Consider the following 21,457-nt stretch of genomic DNA (forward strand, 5'->3'; position numbering starts at 1 on the left):
AGGGCAACTTTGCTGTTGGCAACCCCAAAATCTCCTGTTACAGCCCCTTTCCCATTTCAGCATCCTTTCTACTGCAGGTGTTCTGGGCCTGAACCTGGCCTTTCTCTCCAAGCCTGTCTTCTCAAGCATCTGGCATCCTAAGCTGTGGACTTCTCCTTGGCTAACACATTGTCATCCTGTGGTCCAGGGGCTAGCTCTTAAACTGACCTGTGATGACAGGATAGTGGGCATGGATGGATTAGTCCTGACAATGTGCATTTCAATAGGACCTGGATGCTTTTGTGTCACTTTGATGCTTGGTGGTCATCTGGGGGAGCTTGCTAGGTTGGTGGGCCCCTCACATCATGCTAGTAAGTTTTTCCCACTCTAAGAACGGGATTCAAGAAGGTGAGACTGAGCACTTCTGAAACAGGCACCTGCCACTTTACCAGGGAAGAACTATTGTAAATGATGTGCCGGCCTGCTCCCCTTGGCTCCAAATCTTCCCTGATGCCCTCCCCTCCCCAAGCAGTGTGGGCTGCTATTTAAGATTAGAGGCTACGAATACTGACATGTTATGAGTTTCAGTTGCTGGTGCACAAGAGGCCCATGCATTCTTTCTTGGCCCTGGGTAGGCCCTAGCACCCAGATGCTGGAGGATCCAACCTTGCAGATCCCTCCAGTGGCTGAGTCTCACCACCCTATCTGCAAGCTGTTCTCCTGAACCTGAGGCCTACCTGCACCCAGGGAGCAATGATGAAAGTGAAACCTGATCCTATGTGAGCTTCCAGTTGGGGAAGGCAAATATAGGCTAGCAGAAAGCAGCAGAAATATGTAGCTGCAACTACTTAGCCTACTAGCTCAGACCAAACTTCCACTCCTCACTGTAATTAAGACCATTTAATGTGATCATTAGAGATCCCTGTGGTACTTCACTTCCTTTTCTCATTCCCATCTTCCCTGTGTTTTTTTTTCTTCCTTCTAGTTTTAGGAGAAAAGCTGTTAACTCTAGTTCCCTGGCCAGGGGCCCAGACTGGCTATTGCATTTTGCTAACCTGCATTCACCCTATGGCATCTGTCCTAAGTACTTTCTGTTTCATTAGAGCACTCTAGGAAAGCGGATGGAGTGGCAGGTGTCCACCAGGGGGCAGCACTATCCCAGGCCCCTCCCCCCTCCTTTTCAGGGGGTGTGCGGTGGTGGTGTAGCATATTTACCAGTTTACCAAAAGTTTGTCTCTTTTGACTATAGCATAGTTAAAATATTTAACTCTAAAAATTCATTTAGGGGGGAATGGTTTTAAAGTCTTTTGGAGGTTTCTCTAAAGATGTAGTTGATAGGTTTCATTTGGTCTTTAGCAGCATTGGAAAAAGTGTTCCATATGTTGTGGGGAGGTTTAATTTCCTTGGGAATATGTTAAAAATGTGGAAAAATATATCATTTCATCAGTAACCAAAATTTCAGCTTTTTATATGGAAATATTTCCATTAGTTTCCCTTGAATCCTTTAAAAGCCCATTTTCTGTTGGGCCAACTTTAGCAATTTTGAGATTCTAATTTTTTTTGGTTATTTCTAGAAATTAGTGGGCAAAATATAGTATGCAGTTTGGTTGCTCCTGTCATTTACTAATTTATTTTCTACTTCAGCTTTCAATAAACCAATTCATTTTTATCCTTCCTTCACAATTTCATAGTTACAGGAAATGTGGGCAGCTAATTATACAATACATTAGAGTAATCCTTCATTAGTATTTTCACTCTCATTCTGCTGCTTTAAAATGTTTTATTGTTTTGAGAGAGAGAGAGGAAGGGAGAGAGAAACCAATTGGGTGTTCCACTTATTTTTTATTTTTATTTTTTGTCAATCCTCACCTGAGAATATATTTTTTTCACTGATTTTTAGAGAGACTGGAAAGGAGGAAGGGAGAGGGAGAGAGAGACACACACACATCAATTAGTTGCCCCCTGCGCACGCCCTGGCTGGGCCTGGGGCTTGAACTTGCAACCGAGGTATGTGCCCTTGACCAGAATCGAACCCAAGGCTCTTAAGTCCGTGGGCCAACACTGTAACCACTGAGCAACACCAGCTAAGGCAGGAACTGTTCTCAGTATTTATACAAATTAACACATTTAATCTTCCTTACAGTTCTGTGAATGAAGTAGGTACTCTTTTGTTTTCTTCTTTATCTTACAAATAAGAAAACTGGGTTACAGAGAGTATAGTATGTGACTTGCCTAAGGTGCCAGAGCTGAGATGCTACAAAATAGCCTGGCTTTAAAATCCATGCATGCTGTCCCTGGCCCAGTAGCTCAGTTAGAGCACCATCCCATTGCACCAAGGTTGCTGGTTTGATCTCCAATCAGGGCACATACAAGAATCAACCAACAAATGCATAAATAAGTGGAACAACAAATTGATATTTCTCTCTTTCCCCCTCTCTGCCTGCCAAGGCTCCAACCACTGACCTACACCAGCCAGGACTGTTTCACTTATGTGCATTCTTTGGTTAATTCTTGTATGTACTTTGACCTGGGATCCAACCTGCAACCTTGGCTTATTGGGACAATGTTCTAATCAACTGAGCTACCTGGCCAGGGACTCATTCTGCTTTATTTACTTAGTTATTTAATTTTTTTGCTTTTCTTTGTTTGCTTTTAAAAAATTTATCTTTATTTTTGAGAGTATTACAGATGTCCCCTTTTTTCCCCCAGTGCCCCTCCACCTGGTTCCCACCCCACCCCTTCACCACACTATTGTCTGTGTCCATGGGCTATGTATATATATTATACGTATAAGTTCTTTGGTTAATCTTGTGGGTTTTTAAAAATATTTTTTTGGCTGCAGAGATTATCATTTTAAAAAAATTGATTTCAGAGAGAGGAAGAGAGAGGGAAACATCAGTCCAACCCGCAGTCTGGGTATGTGCCCTGACCAGGAGGGAATCAAATCCGCTACCTTTTGATGTACCAGACAGCACTGCAACCAACTGAGCCACACTAGCCAGGGCTCATTCTGCTACTTTAATTGGTTTTTACTCTTCCATGAAATCTTCAATAGCTATTAAAACCATCCATTTAATGCAAATTTCTGTAAACTATGATTCACTATAAGAAATAGTTGTTTTCAAAAGGTCAGGTTTAGGCAGTGAAAAGATTTGCTGTTTGATTACTTCAAATACATATGCTGACCTTAACCCAGAGGTTCTCAGCAGGGGTGTGGGACTTTTGGCAATGTTTGGAGACAGTTTTAGTTATCAAAACTAGAGAGAAGGTGTGCTACTGACCTCTAGTGGCTAGAGGCCAGGGATGCTGCTCAACATGTAGGCTCTCCCTACCATGAGTAACAAGAAGAGCCCTCTACAACAAAAGATTGTCCAGCCCCAAATGTCAATAGTGTCAAGACTGAGAAACTGCCTTAAACTAATAACACTTTACCAAAGTAGAAGTCGGAGGAGGAACACCTTTAAGTATTTAGATTAGCGTTATTCAATAGAAGTTTCTGTGGTGATGGAAGTTTCTGTGGTGTTCTCTATCTGTGCTGTTCAGTATGAGAGCCACTTAGCCATGTGTGGCTACTGTGCACTTGCAGTGAAGCTAGTGTGACTAAGGAGCTGGCTTTTTAAAACATTTTAATTTTCTAAAAATCCTCACTCGATATGTTTCTTGATTTTAGAGAGAGAGGGAGGGAGAGAGAGAGAAAGAGAAACATCGATTGGTTGCCTTCCACATGCGCCCCAACGGGGAATATAACCTGAAACCTGGGTATGTGCCCTGACTGGGATTCGAGTCCACAACCTTTTGGTGTACAGGACAATGCTCCAACCAGTTGAACAACCCAGCCAGGGCAGGAGCTGGCTTTTAATTTCATTTCATTTTAATTAAAGTTAAATAGCCATATGTGACTAATGGCTTTCATATTGGACTCAACTTTAGTGGGACTGCAGTCTAGTGGAACGTGATTCTGGGATCAGACAGTCTTAGGTTTGTGTTCACGGTCTACCAATTCCTAGCTTTATGGTCTTGAGTATTTCATATAAGCTTTCTGAGCCTCAGTTTTCTCATCTGTAAAACAAGAGTGATAATGGTATCTACTCCTTGGAGTATTATGAATATCCAATGAAATGTTGCATGAAAAATAAAGCATGTAGCAAAGTGGGCATTTAAAAGATGGTAGTAATTTTTGCAAGAGATTTGTGATTAGTATAGTAATTGTCATCATGTAAATGGGGCTTCAGCAGGACTTACAAAGGAGATCTCCCGTGGGATATTATTTAAAGGCCATTTCAGCCCAGCTGGCGTGGCTCAGTGGTTGATCATCTACCTGTGATCCAGGAGATCCTGGTTGGATTCCTGGTTAGGGCACATGCGAGGGTTTTGGGCTTGATCCCCAGCAGGGGGCGTGCAGGAGACAGCCGATCAATGACTCTCATTATTGATTTTATCTCTCCCTCTCCCTTCCTCACTCTGAAATCAATAAAAACATATTAAAAAAATAAAAACAAAAACTTTTTTAAATTTTATTTTGTTTAAAATATTACAGATGTCCCTTTTTCTCCCCAATGACCCGTTCCACCCCATCCCATCCCCCTCCCCAGTCCCTCTCCCCACCATTGTCCATGTCCTTGGGTTGTGCATACATGCATATAAATTCTTTGGTTACTCTCTCCCCCTCCACCCACCCGCCCTCCTCCATCACTCTGACATTCGTCAGTCTCATCTATGCTTCCATGTCATTGAATCTATTCTGTTCATGTTTACTAAGTTCTTTACATTCCACATATAAGCGAAATCATGTGATGAAAAACAAAAACTTTTAAAGGCGATTTAATAAGTAGAGCCCTAACTCTCAGCCCTCATAGCGTTACCATAGGCATGTCCCCATGCCTCTTTAGGCCTTGGTTTTCTCATCTGTAAAGTGGGAGTAATAACAAAAATGATAATCATTTATTGCAACTTCCCTGTCTATATCACAGAATAGTTGGGAGAGTCAAATGGCTGCAGAAAAGCTTTGAAGAGGCCAAAGCTCTCTGTAAGTGTAAGGTTAATGTTACAAGTTGGCACAAAAGAGTGCATTTATTTAGATTCAGTGCAAAGTTCTGTCTTGGTAGAATTGCCTTAAATTCAGAATGAGAGTGCCTGAATTGGAGAAGTTGTACTGGAGAGCAGCAGGAGGCCAGGAGCGCTTCAATGTCAGATTTGCCTCTGTTCGTCATCCAGCCAGTAGTGTTTTAGGAGAGCCCAGGCACCACTTTAAGGATGCATGGAAGTTTGACATTTGGGGTTGGACAACCAGAGCGGTGTGTGGACCAGCTTGCCTCCCAGGCTACTAATGAAGGAGCAAGGCATCTGGCACACTGGGAGAGAAGAGGGCTCCTCCCAGGAGCTTTTAGTGTGCTATCAAAGGCCATACTGCTCAAGGGCTCAGCCACCCAGCATCGTGTTTGGCCCAAGAGATACACATGTACACACACTGAAAATATTTGGCACTGGAGCTTTGGAGTCAGACATGGGTTTGAATCGTCACAGTGCTACTTACTAGCTGTGGCCATGGGCGAATGCCTTCATCTTTCTGAGGCTTAGTTGTCTCATCTGTAAAATGGAGATAATGATTTCTACCTCACAGGATTGTCACAAGGATTAAGTCAAGTAACTGGCAGGGATATAGGCTGCTAAACATGAGTTCCTTGCCACCTAATGTTGATGAACAAAGAGCAACTTTTAACCAATTAATTAGTCATAATCCCATTTCTGTTTCTCTGAGATGGAAAAAGGAAACGGAAGTTTCTGCTGATGCTATGGGAAAACCATACAATTCTTTCTTGAGAAGAGGAAAGGGAAAAGGACCCTCCTTGCTGTGCCACTACCATGTCTAGAAGAGCAGTCTGAACTGTTTATGGACAGACTAACAGGAGTGATAATGGGACCTACTCCTTGGAGGATTATGAATATCCAATGAAAATGAAGCACAGGGTTCTGAGTCAGTCATAAATACAGTGTTAATGAGGAGCCTGAGCAGCCTCACTTGGACTTGGGAGTTTCCCACAAGAAATTACCATACTCTGTGTGCCCAGAGAGAGGCTTTCTGGAGACAGTGGGTTTCCCAGGCATCTGGAATCTAAACTCAAGCCATATCTGTGGCTGGTTGATCCAGTGGCAGCTAAGGAGCAAAGGGCACAGACTGGATCTCATTGACTTTTCCCTCACACAGCTATGGGTTCCATCCCTCAATGCAGATAGCTATTTACAAAGCTGCTGGTCATCAGGGGACTGCTGGAGAGAGTATGGATAACTGGAGGAAGTCTCATCCCCTACTTTTGAGAAACCCATGGAGAACAGGGGACCTAGTTCATTATCACCATGGGAGAATAGTAATGATAATAGCTAACATGTATTGAATGCTTCTTATATATTACACTCTATGCCAATACCTTTATACGTGTTACTTCACAAAATTGTTTGTGAGAGCAGAACCCTTCTCTTTTTCAAGCACTATTTTGATCTCTTAGCACATAGTAGGTACTCAACAAATAGTTATTAAGTGAATGAGTCCTCACATTTAACCTATGATGGAGCTACTGCTCTTAGCCCCACTTAAAAAATAAGGAAATTTAGGATTTGAACAATTAAGTGACTTGCTCAAGATCACAGGCTAGTAATTGACAAAAGCCAGGAGTCAAATCTAGATTTGTCCAACCTCATAGCCTAACCCTTCTGCAACTATGCTCCCTCCTCAGAAGGCCAAGTTGCCAGATTTCTCCTTCTATGACAAAGGAACATCTGCTCAGAAACTACTGGATCAGAAAATCAAAAACACTGCAAAAGAGCATGATATTGTGACATTCATACCTCTTTCATCCTTGGGAGGAGGGAGGAGGTTCATTTTATGGATAAGGAAACTGAAGCATAAAGAAATCACATGACTTGTCCAAGGCCACACAGCTTGTGACGATCTTCATTAGTTAGATGTTCTAGTCTTCGGAAGACTCAGAGCCTGATAGGGAGAGAAAGAATTTTATCTATTGGCTCCAAGGCTAAATGGGAAAAATTTAACAAAGGGCCCCCTATTGTTAAAATGGCTTCTTTGAATTTCTTTGATAGTAGAAACAAAACATTTTACTCATCTAACCCGAACATTTGGAACTGTATTCCTTGTTATAAACACAACAAATTATAACAATATAATTCAGTTATCTACTATAGCATATAAGGGAGATGTTCAAAATGAGGAATGGGGAAAAAAGAGAAAGAAGAGTACAAACATGGGAGGGTCTAGATATAGATTTTTAAAAAAGTAACAAATGTAGGCACTGTTATTTCAGAAAAGATTGCTACTAAAAACTGGTAAAGTCACGTTGTGCTTTTATATCAACAAGGTCATTATGTCTTATTTTCCATCCTGGGAACCCCATGGACCAAAGACCAGTTCACTTGATAAGCTGTGGGTTATGTTACTAAGATTTCCTTATTGCATTTAGAACTCCCAACTGTCTTGGAAAAATGAAGAGGGAAGTAAATGAAAGGGAGAGTTCTGAGACCCATGGGGGTTGGGGAAAGGAAAAGGTCCTGGGAGCCCAGGCACATCTGCCTGCACACATTCTGAGCAGAGCCCAGTAGATAAGCAGGAAAAGTTTACTTTCCCAAATTTGCATAAAGCATATGGACAGAGGTTTCTACGTTAGTTCACTATTCATTTGTGGTAGTTGGAGAGGGTTTCCAGAAGCCCTTTAAAGGAATCAGGTGGGAAAAATATCCCCACTAAACCTCCGTCACCTATTTTTGAAGGACATAATTTTGCTTTTACATGTGAGGAATGTTTATTTCTTCTGTGCCTGTGGTTTCAGAAGCCAAATATTAGTGATCCAAAGGCCTTATTTGATGCAGAAATGCCTGTTTGCTTATTCAGAGTTTGAAGAGGGAGGAAAATCTCTGGGACGTGGTAGTTTTCTGATAGGGATGAACTCTTGATTTGAAGAATTTTTTAAAAAATTGCTTTTGAAAGGGAAGAAAGAATGAGTGGGGGGTTTTAAGACAAATCTGAAACCCTGTGCATTTCTTAAATGGGAAAAATAGCTTAGTTTCTAAACAATCTGAAGGTAGAAGAGTTTTCTAAAAATACTGTCAGGCTTCTGAAGGGTTGCTCTGAAGGCTGGTTCTCCGTTGGCCTACTCAAGTAGGGCTTGTAGTGGGCTTCTGCAAAGTCTGGCTCTCTGGGAATGAACTAGGAACTTTGAAAGAGTGTCTGAGTGACTCAAAGAATCCCAGAATGTCTGAACTAAAAGGAACTTTGGGCTCAAGTCTAGTTCAAGTGTAGTTCAACCCCTTAGTTCTTAGGTGAGGAAGCTGAGGCTTAGAGAAAGGACTTGGTGTGCCTGAGGCCTCACAGCTAATTCATAGCAGAACTGAGGTGTCAAGTCTCAAAAGTTGATTGGTCATGTTGAAGGCTAAAGTCTTAGAGATGTTTATTAAAAACACAAAATATCTTCTTTTGTGGTCACAATCCTTCTTGGATATCAGTCAGTTTCCTTTTTCTTCACCACCCTTGCCTTGCCATCCATTTTTTATTTCCCCAACACTTTATTATGAAAAACCTCAAATATACAGAAAAGTTTAAAGAATTGTATATAGTACAATGTTGTTATACAGTTGTACATTGAACACTCCTAACCCACTACTTAATTTCAACAATTCTAATTAAGTTTCAGACACTTAAAGGCTTCATGTACATATTATAAACTAAAACTTAATATTTTTTTCATCTTCCAATTACAGTTTACTTCTAATATTATTTTGTATTGGTTTCAGGTGAACAGCATAGTGGTTAGACAATCATATATTTTACAAAGTGTTCCCCCTGAGATTCCCAGTACCCAACAACCATCAGTCTGTTTTCTGTGTCTATGAATCTGTTTCTATTTTGTTTGTTAATTTTTTTCCTTTAGATTCCACACATAAGTGAAATCATATGGTATTTGTCTTTCTCTGACCGAGTTATTTTGCTGAACATTATACCCTCTAGGTCCATCCATGCTGTTGCAGTGGTAAGATTTCATTCTTGTTTTAAAAGTAATAAATATATGTTTTTTTATTGATTTCAGAAAGAGGAAAGAAGAGGGAGAAAGAGACAGAAACATGGATGAGAGAGAAACATCCATTGGCTGCCTCCTGTGCACCCCCCACTGTGGACCAAACCTGCAAACCGGGCATGTGCCCTGACTGGGAATTGAACCAGTGACCTCCTGGTGCATGAGACAATGCTCAATCAACTGAGCCACACCAGCCAGGCTCATTCATTCATTCATTTTTTTTTTTTTTTTGGCTGAGTAATATTCCAATGTATATATGTACCACCGCTTTTTTTTATCCACTCGTCCATTGATAGGCATTTGGGTTGCTTCCTGCCGTCCATTTCTTATGGCTTCCCAACATGACTTGCAGCAGGGTTTCCTTAAAGCGGGGTGTCTACCTCAGAATCACCTGGGAGTTTATGAAACATGCAGATCTCTGGGCCCCACCCCCAATGAAGAATGAGAATCCCTGGGGGTAAAGGCAGAGTGTTGACTTACAGCTTTCCTCCTCACTCATTTCTCATGCCATTGTCAATATCTGTAGCAGTGGTTTTTAAAAACCTTATTATTTATTGAGCACTTACTTTGTATCAGGTACTTTGCTATTTTTCATGCTTATCTCATTTATTCCTCAGATGCTGGCTGTGTGCTTCCTTCTCACTCTTAAGTGGACAACAGAGCAATGTCCAGCTGGGGTAAGGGGCCAGCCACCTCCCACCCTCAGTCAAGCTCTCTTCTGTAATTTTATTCCCAGGGTGGCATTTATTTCCCTAGGCCATTCTGACTAGGGATTCTTGTGCCTTAAAGTTTAAGGAAGTTCAATAGATTTCTACTCTCCTGGTTCTCACTGCCACTTTTCTTTTTCCCTCGAGGTGGTGACTCTAGTGGAAAGAGCTTTGCATATGTCATTTACTCCTTTAAAGAGACAATCCCCCTTCTCTTCCTGCATAGGAATGACTTCAGTTGAATGAGAAGGATTGTGAGAATGCTTTGAGCACTGAGTGTTGTGATCCTTTCTGCTTCTAGGCCTAAAGTGAACACAGGAGGATGGTACCAGGAATCTTTTTTCTGCTCTTGGCCATCTGAGCCTTTCTCTCCCCACTCCCATTAACTGTCTTCTAGCCTCTCCCAGTTCTAAGCCCTCCTCTTTCTCTGACCTCTTGCTGTCCTGTCTAACCCCGGCCCCTGGGGCACTCCATTTTCCAATCCATTACTATCTGGTCTCCCTTGTCTTGGAGCCTCCTTCCTGTGTCCTTCTCCAGAAGTTCTTTTCTAGGCAATGGATCAAAGAGGTACAAGAATCAGGTGTGAGAGCAGATTTGACCCTGGGCAAAAGGGATGTAAGTAAGCCAGGTGCCACCTATGCCTCATTGCCCCCAAGAACATCATTCCAAGTCAGAGTCCTCAGGCTCTTCCTGGTAATCCAGAGTTTCTGGCTATCATCTGCCCTCTCTGCCTCATCCCCAACTCACCTCTGCTGATTCTCAGTGCCTCAGTTCTCAAGCTGTTAACAAACTTTCTTACCTAGCAAATGGCCCATCTTAAGGTGGGCTTCCTTTGCTAGGCCTTTCATGGTTACTTTAGCCTACACCAAGAGGTTCCTTTTAGTCCCTTTTGCTGCTTTAAATGGAGCCAGCCACAAAAGCAACCTCTAGGACCTCCTGTGGCTAGACTGCCTCATGTCTCCTAATTCTTCCATCTGCTGTTCCCCTCTACTCTCACCTTCCCTTGTTCTTTGACCTCATTTACATCTAGGCCTCAGCTTTCTAGCCTTGCTTTGACACTCCCTGACCAACTTGGCTTTGCAATGTATTTTGGTGTTTGTTTGTTTTTGTGTGTGTGTGTGTTGTGTGTGTGTGTGTGTTGGTTTTTTAAAAAAATATATCTTTATTGATTTCAGAGAGAGGAAGGGAGAGGGAGAGAAAGAAACATCAATGATGAGAGAGTCATTGATTGGCTGCCTCTTGTAAGCCCTCGACTGGAGATAGAGCCCACAACCCTGCATGTGCCCTGACCGGGAATCTAACCTCTATCTCTTGGGTCCTAGGTTGATGTTCAACAGCTAAGCCACGCCTAGCCAGGCTGTTTTGTTTTGTTTTTGCAACATATTTTAGACACACTTCTCTGGCTTACTTTTGCCTTCTGCCTCATTTCTGCCCTCTGACTCCCTGTACCACACATGCAAGCAACACACTCTATAGCTTCCTGTTCTATGGTCCTTGCGGCCTATAGCCCCCCACATATACGATTTTCATGTTTTTTATTATTATTATTATTATTATTATTATTATTATTATTATTATTATCCTCAGGGAGTGAATGATTTTAGTGTAACACTTATGGGCTCTGGAGTCAAACTTCCCTGTTCAAATCTTGCCTTCACCATGTACTTCCATGTGACCCTGGGCAGTTACTTAGCTTTGTACTTTTCTCATCTACAAAATGGGGGAGGAGTGATAACAAATAGTACCTACCTCAGAGGATTGCTCTGAGGATTATATGAGATGATGTATGCAAAACACTTCAAATAGTGTCTGCACATATTAAATGTCCAGGAAATGTTAACTGTTTTATTTTGTCTTTGTCATTGCCTCCATAATACTAAAATAGGTTGGATCACAGAGTAGGTTGGCATAAAGACTTTGGAGTACTAAAGAGAGAGACAGACCCTGGGAAATAATGTTTTGACTTTGTTGTCTGGTTGAAGGGGAACAATGCTAATGGTGAATATTTTAGGCATCCACTTGATGGCCTTGGTGGTCAAATACCCACCGGTGAGGGTATGGAATGTAGAGAAGTGATCCTCTATCCCTTGTATGCCTTCTTACTGACACCCACGGGCATTTTGAGGGTTGGCTTTGCACAGGTTGCTGAAGATGTTTTTTCAAACAATGTTCCACAAAAGCCATGTTACAGTTACTGCTTTGGGCAGATATCCATCAGGGCTCAAGGAGCCAGGATAAATAATCATCAAGATTGCTGTCCTCTATCCAGGACCCCATGAGGGCACTCACATCTGCTCTTAGGAGCATAAGAAAACAGAAGTTCTAGAGCTAACTAGTTGGTCTAGAGCCTGCTAAGAGTTGCTGCTGCTCTTGGACCTTGCTGGGAAAATGCCAGTTATGCTGACTACCTTAGAAAGCTCTGATTTTTGCATGGAAACAGTTGTATCATGAGTGGAACATGGTATCAAACTCCTACCACCCCAAATGAACTCTGCCAATCAGTGAGGTGACTGTCCACATCAGATCCATCCTCATTGCTGATGGGCTCATGGAGCAAGACTTCTGGAGCTCACTGTGTGAGTCCAAGAGCTGGTTGAACCTCTAATGCCTTCCTGCCAATTTCATGCAAGGAAAAGAGGAAAGGGGAGTAGTCACAGACTCCTCTGCCTTGGAGGTTAGCTGGTTTTATAATTAATAAGGAGAATGGGGGCCTTTTCTGGTGTTTTCATTTCTGGGAGCAGCTCAGATTCCTTTATGAGTTGGCTTCCTGGAGGCAGATATTTCCTCTAGAATTGGCTGGGTGGTTTTAAGGAGGAAGGCATTTGCCATCATTCTCTCACCTCTTCTGTGCCAGAATGTTCAACTCTAGGACTCTTCATTCACTGATGGCAAATACATACACGCTGGTTGAGGAGATCACGAGTATAGCAATAGTTGAAAGGGGTTGGAGACATTCTCGTGTGGGTAGAGAAAGCCATCTCAAACAAGGTAAGCCTTCAGGAGGCTTTTGCATGTTCTAACATTTTGGCAGAGCTTAACCTGCTCAGCTGTCAACTCACTTGAAAGAGTGGCAACTTATGTTCTTAAAAAAAAATGTTTGTGGTGGAGTGGGCTGGGAGAAGGGAGCCAACAATACCCTCATTGGCTTCTCACTGAGTTCTGTGTTGCAGCTTACATAGTTCCAAATTTACTCCACTTTACTCAGTTAGAGCTTGGAGGACTTGTATCTGTTTTCCATTGCTGTGTAAAAAGTTCCAAAAATTTTAGTGCCTTACAACAACACAAATTATCTCTCAGTTTCCATGAGTCAAGAGTCCAGGCATGGTACAGCCAAGTTCTTTGTTCAGGGTCTCACAAGGCCGTAATCAGTGTATCAGCAAGAAATAAAGACTCATCTGAGGTTCCAGGTTTTCTTCCAAACTGACTGGTTGTTGTTAGAATTCAATTTTTTGAGGTTGTAGGGTTGAGGTCTCTGCTTTTTGGATAGCTGCCAACCAAGGGTTGCTCTCAACTACTAGAGGCCACCTGCCATTCTTTGCCACTTGGTCCTCTTTACAACCTGGCAGTTTGTTCCTTTAAGGCCAACAGGAGAGTATCTGCTGTAGCTTCAAATCTCTCTGATGTCTATATGTGACCTCTAGACACTCTTTTAAAAAAGCTCACCTGATTAGGCCAGACCCACCCACACTCAAGGACCAGGGATTTATAGGGCATGCACACTGGGGGAGGGACAACAATCTTGAGGGCCATCTTTAGAATTCTGCCTACCACAGACTCTATGAAAAGTATTTCATCCTATCAGATTTTTTTAAATGAGTCCAGCTGCTTTCCATTAGCATTCCCCACTCTGGGAAGGCAGCAAAGTTGTCAAGTCATCTTCTGAATTCGTGAACCTGAACCAGACTGTAGTTAAATAATTTCAACAACCTTGGAAAATAGGCCTTTCCCCCTTGTTCTCTCTCTCTTCCTCTCTCTCTCTTTTCCCTAGAGCCCTTGTTGAGATCTCAAGTCAGACAGTCTGAGAAGGAAAAGGCAACTCTGGGGCTTAAGCATCTGGGGTTGGCCAAGAGAGAGTGAGCAAGCAAGCATTTAAATAATGACCGATAATGCAACTTTATTTATCTGTTGGGCCAGACTTTCTGATGACCATTATTACATGACTTTTATACTCCTTGGAAGTGGTTCTGAAGGCCTCTCATCATTTACTGGATAAAAACCTACATTATTTCCCTTTTCCTTACTCAGTTTGCCAGCTTTTTCATGGACTTAATGCAGAAGGATCTTTCACTGAAAGTGTGTCTCAAATTGTCCCATATGTTTTAAAAAAGGAACCACTTTTCCAACTGATTTCTATTCATCACTTCAACCCTCTCCTCCACTCCTGCATTCATCCATCTATAAAAACACCTAGTGAGCACCTTCTGTGTGTCTGGTATCAGGATAGATGCTGATGATATCCAGATAAGCAAATGTGGTCCCTGTCTTCAATGTGATACCAGCTATGACAGAGGCATGTGCAAAGGGCTGAAAGCATGGAGCGTGGGTGGTAACGTTTGAGCTAGATCTTGAAGAATGTGTAGGATTTCAAGGATGTGGGGACTAAAGGTTGGTATTACCAGGCCAAGTGGACAGTCTGTGCAAAACCCAAAGAATGTGAAAGAAGCCCAGCCGATGTTGCTCAGTGGTTGAACATTGAGCCAAGAGATCATGGTTCCATTCCAAGTCAGGGCACATGCCCAGGTTGCGGGCTACAGCCAATCAATGACTTTCATCATTGATGTTTCTATCTCTCTCTCTCTCCTCCCCTTCCTCTCTGAAATCAATAAAAATATATTTGGGGGGAAAAAAGAATGTGAAAGAACATGGTATATTTAAGGAATGACTAGTGATTCTGAGAGACCAGAACATGGCAGTGTGAGTGGGGGTGGACTGCTGGTAGAATGGAGGAGGACAGGAAAGGTCAGATTGTGGAGGGCCTTGAGAGTTAAGAACTTGGCTTTCATCCTGCAGGCAGCAGGAAGTTGGTGAACTAGTTTAAGCAGGGAGGCTCATGGTCACACTGGCATTTGGAGAGAACATTGTTACTTTTTTTTTGAGATACCAGTAAGGTGAAAGTAGTTTTTGCTGAATTTCATAAATAATAGACCAATGGAGGCAACCCCAAGGCTATTGTTAAAGAGCCCTGGTACGGTTAAGAAACAAATTAACTTTAAAACTTTATTAGCCGCAGCGAGAGACATGAAAAAAACACAATGATGCCTCTATGAGGTGATAGTGGGAAGCAAAGCTCTGGTTAATAAGTCAGCTTGGGGGCAAAAAGAAAGAGGTTGTGCCAGTGGTGGTGGCTATAAAGTAGGAAGGGGCAGGGTATCTGTTCCTGAAACCTCCTCCATGAGGGTCAAGGCCTAGCCCAGCTGAGTGGGGCTCTACACCAAGGGGGTCTTGTGGCTAGGACACCTGAGAGTGGACTCTATGCACCAAGGACAAGAGAGGCCCAAGAGTACTTGGTTCTGCACAGGTGAATAATTTTGGGGTGGGACCCACTTTGCTGGGAAGGAAGGCAGGTCCTGCTAAGTTGGGCAAAAAGGGGGTTCCTCTCCCAGGACAAGTCTTCTGCCTCCCATAGTACACCTCTACTTCTGAGAAATTGCTGACTGCAAAAATGGTTCTTACATTACTTCCCCTTCCTTTATTAAATTTGGGCATTCACTCAACAAATATTAATTGAGTGCTTGCTATGTGCCAAGTACCATTCTAGGTGCTAGGAGATCCAGTAATGAAAAAAATAGGCAAGGTCCCTGCCCTTATGGAGTTTACATTCTGGTAGAGGAGACAAACAAGATAACAGTAATGAAATTAATATAGAATAAACTTTTAGGTAGTGAAGTGATGAATGCTATGAAGATATTAATAAAGGATGATGTGACGAGAGAGACTGGGGAGGCTTTAACTAGGATAATCATGGAAGTCTTCTCTGGGAAGTAACATTTGAGCTGACTTGAATGCTACAAGAGAGTCAGCCAAGCAGCTAACGTGGGGGCAGAATCCTCCTGGCAGAGGGAGCAGCAAATGCAAAGACCCTGAGATTGAAAGGGGCGGGGTGTGTTGGGAGTTAGCAAGAAGGCCAGTGAGGCTGAAGCAAAGGGATGAAGTAAGGGGGTAGCAAGATCGGTGGGCACTGGGGCATTGTCATGGGGCCAGGTCACATAAGGTCCAAGGTAAGGAGCTGGGTAAGCCACTAAGGAGGGGGGGGGGGAGTGAGCAGAGGGCTGACATGACTGATATGGCTGCTGTGTGGAGTATAAGGAGGCAAAGATGGAAACAGTGAGACCCATTATTGCAGTAATCCAGCAAAAAGATAATGGTGGTTCAAACAAGGCAAGAAATGGTTGCATTACAGAAATATATTGAAGGAAGAGAGGAAGAGTCACAGAATTTACTGTTGGATTACATGTGGCATGGGAAAGAAATAAAGGAATCAGTGACTCCTAGGCTTTAGTCTGAGCATCTGGCTAATGGCATTTCTTGAGATGAGGAAAATGGGGAAAGACAGTATGAGGAGAACCAAGAGTTTGATATGCACTGTGAGGTGGAGATGGTAGCTGGGCAGTTGGTTATAGGGATATGGAGTTCAGGGAAGAGGTCTAGTCTGGATACAGAGATTTTGGAGTTCAGAATGTAAGTAGTATTTAAAGCCTGAATGAGATCACCTAGGATATGGTAGCCACTAGCCACATGTGTCTATTGAGCACTTGAAATGTGGCTAGCCCAAACTGAGATGTACTATATGTTTAAAATACAACCCAGATTTCAAAGACTTAGTATAAAAAAGAATGTAAAATATCTCATTGATATTATTTTTATAATGATTACACTTTGAAATGATAATTTGGTTCTATTGAGTTAAATAAAATAGTAAAAGTGACATCATCTGCTTCTTTTTGCTTTTTAAAATGTGGCTACTAGAAAATTAAAAATTGCGTACGTGGCTCATAGTAACATTTCTATCTGGGCCTAGGAAATGCTTGTAGATAAATTAGTAGGAGGGCCCAGGTCAGACCCCTTGGGTGCTACAACATTTCAAGTTTAGTGCAGAGGAGAAAGAACCAGCAAAGGAGATAGAGAAGGAACAGCCAATGAAAATTAGAGGAGTGGTTTTCGTGATAAAGGCAAGTGATAATAATATTCAAAAGGAGGGAGTGTCAGATGCTGCTGGAATATCAAGTAAGTGAGGGTTGAATTTAACAAGAGCAGTTTTGGTGAAGTGGTTTGGAAGCCATTCTGTTTGGAAGCCTGATTGGAGAGAGCTCAGGAAAATAAGAAGTGAAGACATAAAGATAGTAAGTATAGGTAACTCTTGAATTTTGCTTTAAAGAGATGCAAATAAATGGGGTGGTAATAGGAAGAAGATTTTGAATCTAGGGGAGGTTTGTGTGTTTTGTTGTGGCTGTTGGCTTGTTTGTTTAGAAGGGGAGACAGCTCAGCTGATGGTGGTGCTGTCCTCAGGGCCCTAAGATGCAGTTGGGGAAATAAGGCAAGTATGGCAAAAAAAATTTGAGACAGTCTAAACTCAAGAGTTAGTTAAATGGAATAATATTTACATTGAATGATTCTATTAGTGCTCTAGGGGTTCAGATGCTGCCAAGATGCCCCCTTTCTTTGTTTTCCCTTTAGTCTTCCATATGGGGTTCTCCCAGTAGTCTTCCATACAAAAGTAGGTCTACAGTTGTGAGTATGTGAAACAGAGTTTATTCTTGTATTAGTATTCATTAATTATTGCATTATTTTCCATATGAACAACTGCAAACTTACTTTTGCCCCACCCTATATATTTTCTCTTTGGTTGTTTCCCTTTCTTCTACTCCTGACAGTAGTGGATCAAGGACAATGTTAGTCTTCTATGGCCTGACATTTTGGAAAACAGGGTCCTTTTTCATGTTCTTCTCTAAAGCTCAGAGATAGCTTATTTCCCTAGTATCTAAAAAGCTTTCCTTAGTGGCCGGGGTGGGGTGTTGCCATATTTAGTAAGATGGTCCAGAAACTCACCAGTGATGGTCCAAGGAATTTTTATGTTCTTCCTCTGAATTTCTGAGGGGCTTCTGAATTTCCCTACCCCTTTGCTTCTTTCAGATGTCCCAATGGAATGTGTGTGTCTGTGTGTGTGTGAACTAGTGAGCATTGTGTGGGCCTGGAGCTTAGTCATCTTCAGGCAGAATTGTGATATTGGCTGATAGAGTTTGAGTGGCTTGAACAAAGTGTCAATAGCATTCAGCCAAAGCCCACCAGGAACACACTTGTTGTTCAACAAGTTGTGTTTATGACTCATTGCAGTGAGAAATAACTCATACCATTGGACTTTTCAGTGAGAGAGTCGGATGCCATCTTGACGTTAGGGCCCTGTCAGCTCTCACTGTGGTTTGGAAGCTTTTGCTTTCCAAGGCCTCATTCTAGTTGGGTGACCTCTCAAGTTCACCTTAACCTCAGAGCTTATGGTCACCCCTCTTTACCTCCAGAAGTGTATCAGGGGTTTATGATGTATGAGTGCCTATTTTTCCCATATATGACAGCAATGGAACATCATCAAAGTTAATTTTTTTTGACAACCTGAAAGGAGAAAATGTTAACTTTATATATGTAATTTTAAATATGTTTTTATTGATTTTAGAGAGAGAAGGAGAGAGAGAAACAGCGATGTAAGACGCCCCCTACTGGAGATCTGGCTGGCAACCCAAGCATGTGCCCTGACCCAGAATCAAACAATGATTTCCTGGTTCATAGGTCAACATTCAACCACTGAGAAATGCCGGCCAGGCCTAACTTGATATTTTGATTTACAGTTTTTAAATTATGAGTGGAACTGAGCCTTTCTTGATGTGGTTATTAGATATTTGTATCCCTTTTTCTATAAACTCTTTGTTGTATCCTTTGTTCCCTTTTATATAGAGTTGTTTGTCTTTTACTGATTTATGGGGATGGGTAACAGCTTTACCCATACTATACAATTAATCCATTTGAAGTATAAAATTCAATGTATTTTAATATATTCAAAGATTTGTGTAACCATCACCACAATTAATTTTAGAACATTTTCACCACCTCAAAAAGAAACCCTGTGTGCTCTGGCTGGGAAGCTCAGTTGGTTAGAACATCATCTCCATAAGCCAAGATTGTGGGTTCAATCTCTGGTAAGGGTATATATAAGAATTAATCAATGAATGCATCAATAAGTGGAACAATCTATGTTTCGCTCTCTCCCTCCCTCTCTCTCTCTCTCTCATCAATAAAAAAAAGAAACCCTGTATTCTGCCATTCAACTCCCATCCCCCCAAAAAACAAAAACAAAACCTATCTCCCCAGCCCAAAGTAAGACACTTTCTGTGACCATGTGTTTGCCTATTCTGGAATTTTATTTCAATGGAATCACTGTCTTTTTAAAAAGAAGGATAATTCTCTCTAATAGCAATTCCCTTTGTATACTTTTCTTGAATAATTTAAGACTCTAACTCAGCCATTTTCAACCTTTTCCATCTCATGGCATACAAAAACTAATTACTAAAATTCTGCAGCACACCAAAAAATATACATTTTGCCAATCTGACAAAAAATAGGTATAATTTTGATTGATTTACAAATACTACTACTAATAATAATTACCTACCTTTTTTCTTCCAAAGTGGCCTTTAAAAAAATCAGGTGCTTATACTTGGATATAAGGATTTTTGGTACTAAGAATTTACCAATCAGACACAACCTTATTATGTGACATGACCAATAATATGCAACTCTATTATATGACCTATATATTTACGGTTGAAGACAGGGCATTCACACCAGACAGCTATTGTTGTGTTGGCTGTTTTCATTTTTAATTTGACAATATAAGGGAAAAGAGGTCAGTGCCCTTGACTAGTCAGGTATTGAATGTTTTTAAAAATTCTTGCCTTACACCGGTTGAAAATTGCTGCTCTAATTGAAGGATAAGGGGTAGGGTAAAATGATTGTGTTATGTTCTGGATATAAGTGATGATTTTTTGTTTTTTTACTCTATATTTTACTTTAGTGATCTTAGTATGGCTGACTCACTAAATGAAGCTTCTGGCAATCTGGAAGTTCTGGAGGGCAGTGATGAGGGTAAGTAACACAAGAAAATCTTGGTAACTAGAACTAGATTTGTTTACTGTGTTTAACAACCCTAAGAAAGAAAATCAAGTCACAAGCAAACAAGTTCATATCAAATTTCTAACAACATGAAGTTCAGTCCACATTTACTTTTTAGTCTTCTAACCGCTTCACTTTCATTTCCAATCTGATACTCAAAAGGTTTGTCTGAGGCCCTGCAATCTTATTAGGGGATGGTTAACAGGTTCTACTTACTAAGGCAGGGGAAGTATTTCTGCTTAATCAGAAAAAAAAATCAGAGCAGCCCATGATCAGAGAGATTCAACTGAGGTTTTACTGTAGCTAGTAATTCAGATTTAGCCAATAGTAAAGGGGGAATAGAAACAAAATATGCCACCATAGGCTTCTGTTAAATAGGATTCAATTTAGAAAAATTTTCTTGTTGCAAAACTTACTCAGATGTTTATCTATTACTTAAATTATGGTACCAACTGTGAGTGATAGGTGTCCATGAGTGATAGAAAGGGAGGCAAAAATCACTAAACAATGATAAGCTTTACTGACACCAAAAAAAGTGGAAAAAAGGAATCTAAGACATAAAATGAGATATTGAACTTAATGACAGAACTGAATTTAACAGTTCACTGGGTTATTCTTCAATTTTAAAAAATATATGTTTTTATTGATTTCAGAGAGAGGAAGGGAGAGAGAGAGAGAGAGAGATAGAAACATCATTGGGAAATTCATTGATTGACTACCTCCTTCACACTCCCTATTGGGAATCAAGCCTGCAACTGGAGCATGTGCCCTGACCAGGAATTGAGCTGGTGACGAGTTGGTGCATGGGCTGATGCTCAACCAACTGAGCCACACTGGCCAGGGCTGTTCTTCAATTTTTGCTGAGTTTTCTTAGTGTATTGTGTAGAAGACTTGGTATGGAAGGACAGGGAGGGGAGTGCCTTTTTGTGGTTTCCTGGAGGCCTGACCACTGAAGATGAGAGGTGGAGGATACTGAGCCTGGTACATGGATCTCTGAGGAGAGGGTTTAAGTCTTCATCTCTGTGTCACCACTGTTTAGTATTACGCCTCAGAGAGAGTGATTAGACACTCAAAAATATGTAATGAGTGAATTAATAAATGAATGATAGGCCTCTTCACCCAGGCAGTCCCAACCACTAAACTAACTGACCTATCTTTTTGTAATGAGGTAGACAGATCCCTACAAACGAAAATGGCAATGTAATGCCGCTTGGTGAACAATGAAGGTAAGGAAATGCCTTTTCTCTATTCCCAAGATTTTTTTAAAAGACCAAACATTTGGGTACATTTTTAGTATTAGTCATTGCTAGCCAGAGAATAAGGTGGCTGTTGGGAGGTTGAAGGGAAGGAAGGTTAGTTAGAAAGGTTTTTTCCAAGCAGCAGTGCAACAGAACAAGGTCAACATTATGTGATGCATTTTAAAAGCTGAGTTCAACTTAGATGGGCTGCCTGTGTGCATGGTGGATAAGCAAATATACAACCCAGCAGCAATGATTCCATCACTGGATTTAATGGTGTTCTCTTCTCTGGGGG

The 21,457-nt window shown here is 41.5% G+C and overlaps 1 protein-coding gene across 1 annotated transcript in view; it reads left to right on the top strand.

Moving 5' to 3' along the window:
* Window positions 1–19,836: 19,836 nt before the first annotated feature.
* The window catches only part of KIAA1210, a gene marked incomplete at both ends in the record, with an annotated part of 39,431 nt that continues 37,810 nt past the window's right edge, over window positions 19,837–21,457 (top strand). The window contains one exon of the mRNA XM_081126360.1: window positions 19,837–19,897. Within this exon, the coding sequence (XP_080982486.1) occupies window positions 19,837–19,897 (61 nt within the window). The remainder of the gene's footprint in view (window positions 19,898–21,457) is intronic.

This window comes from Miniopterus schreibersii (genome assembly GCF_964146895.1).
Source record: "Miniopterus schreibersii genome assembly, chromosome: X".
Taxonomy (NCBI): Eukaryota; Metazoa; Chordata; class Mammalia; order Chiroptera; family Miniopteridae; genus Miniopterus; species Miniopterus schreibersii.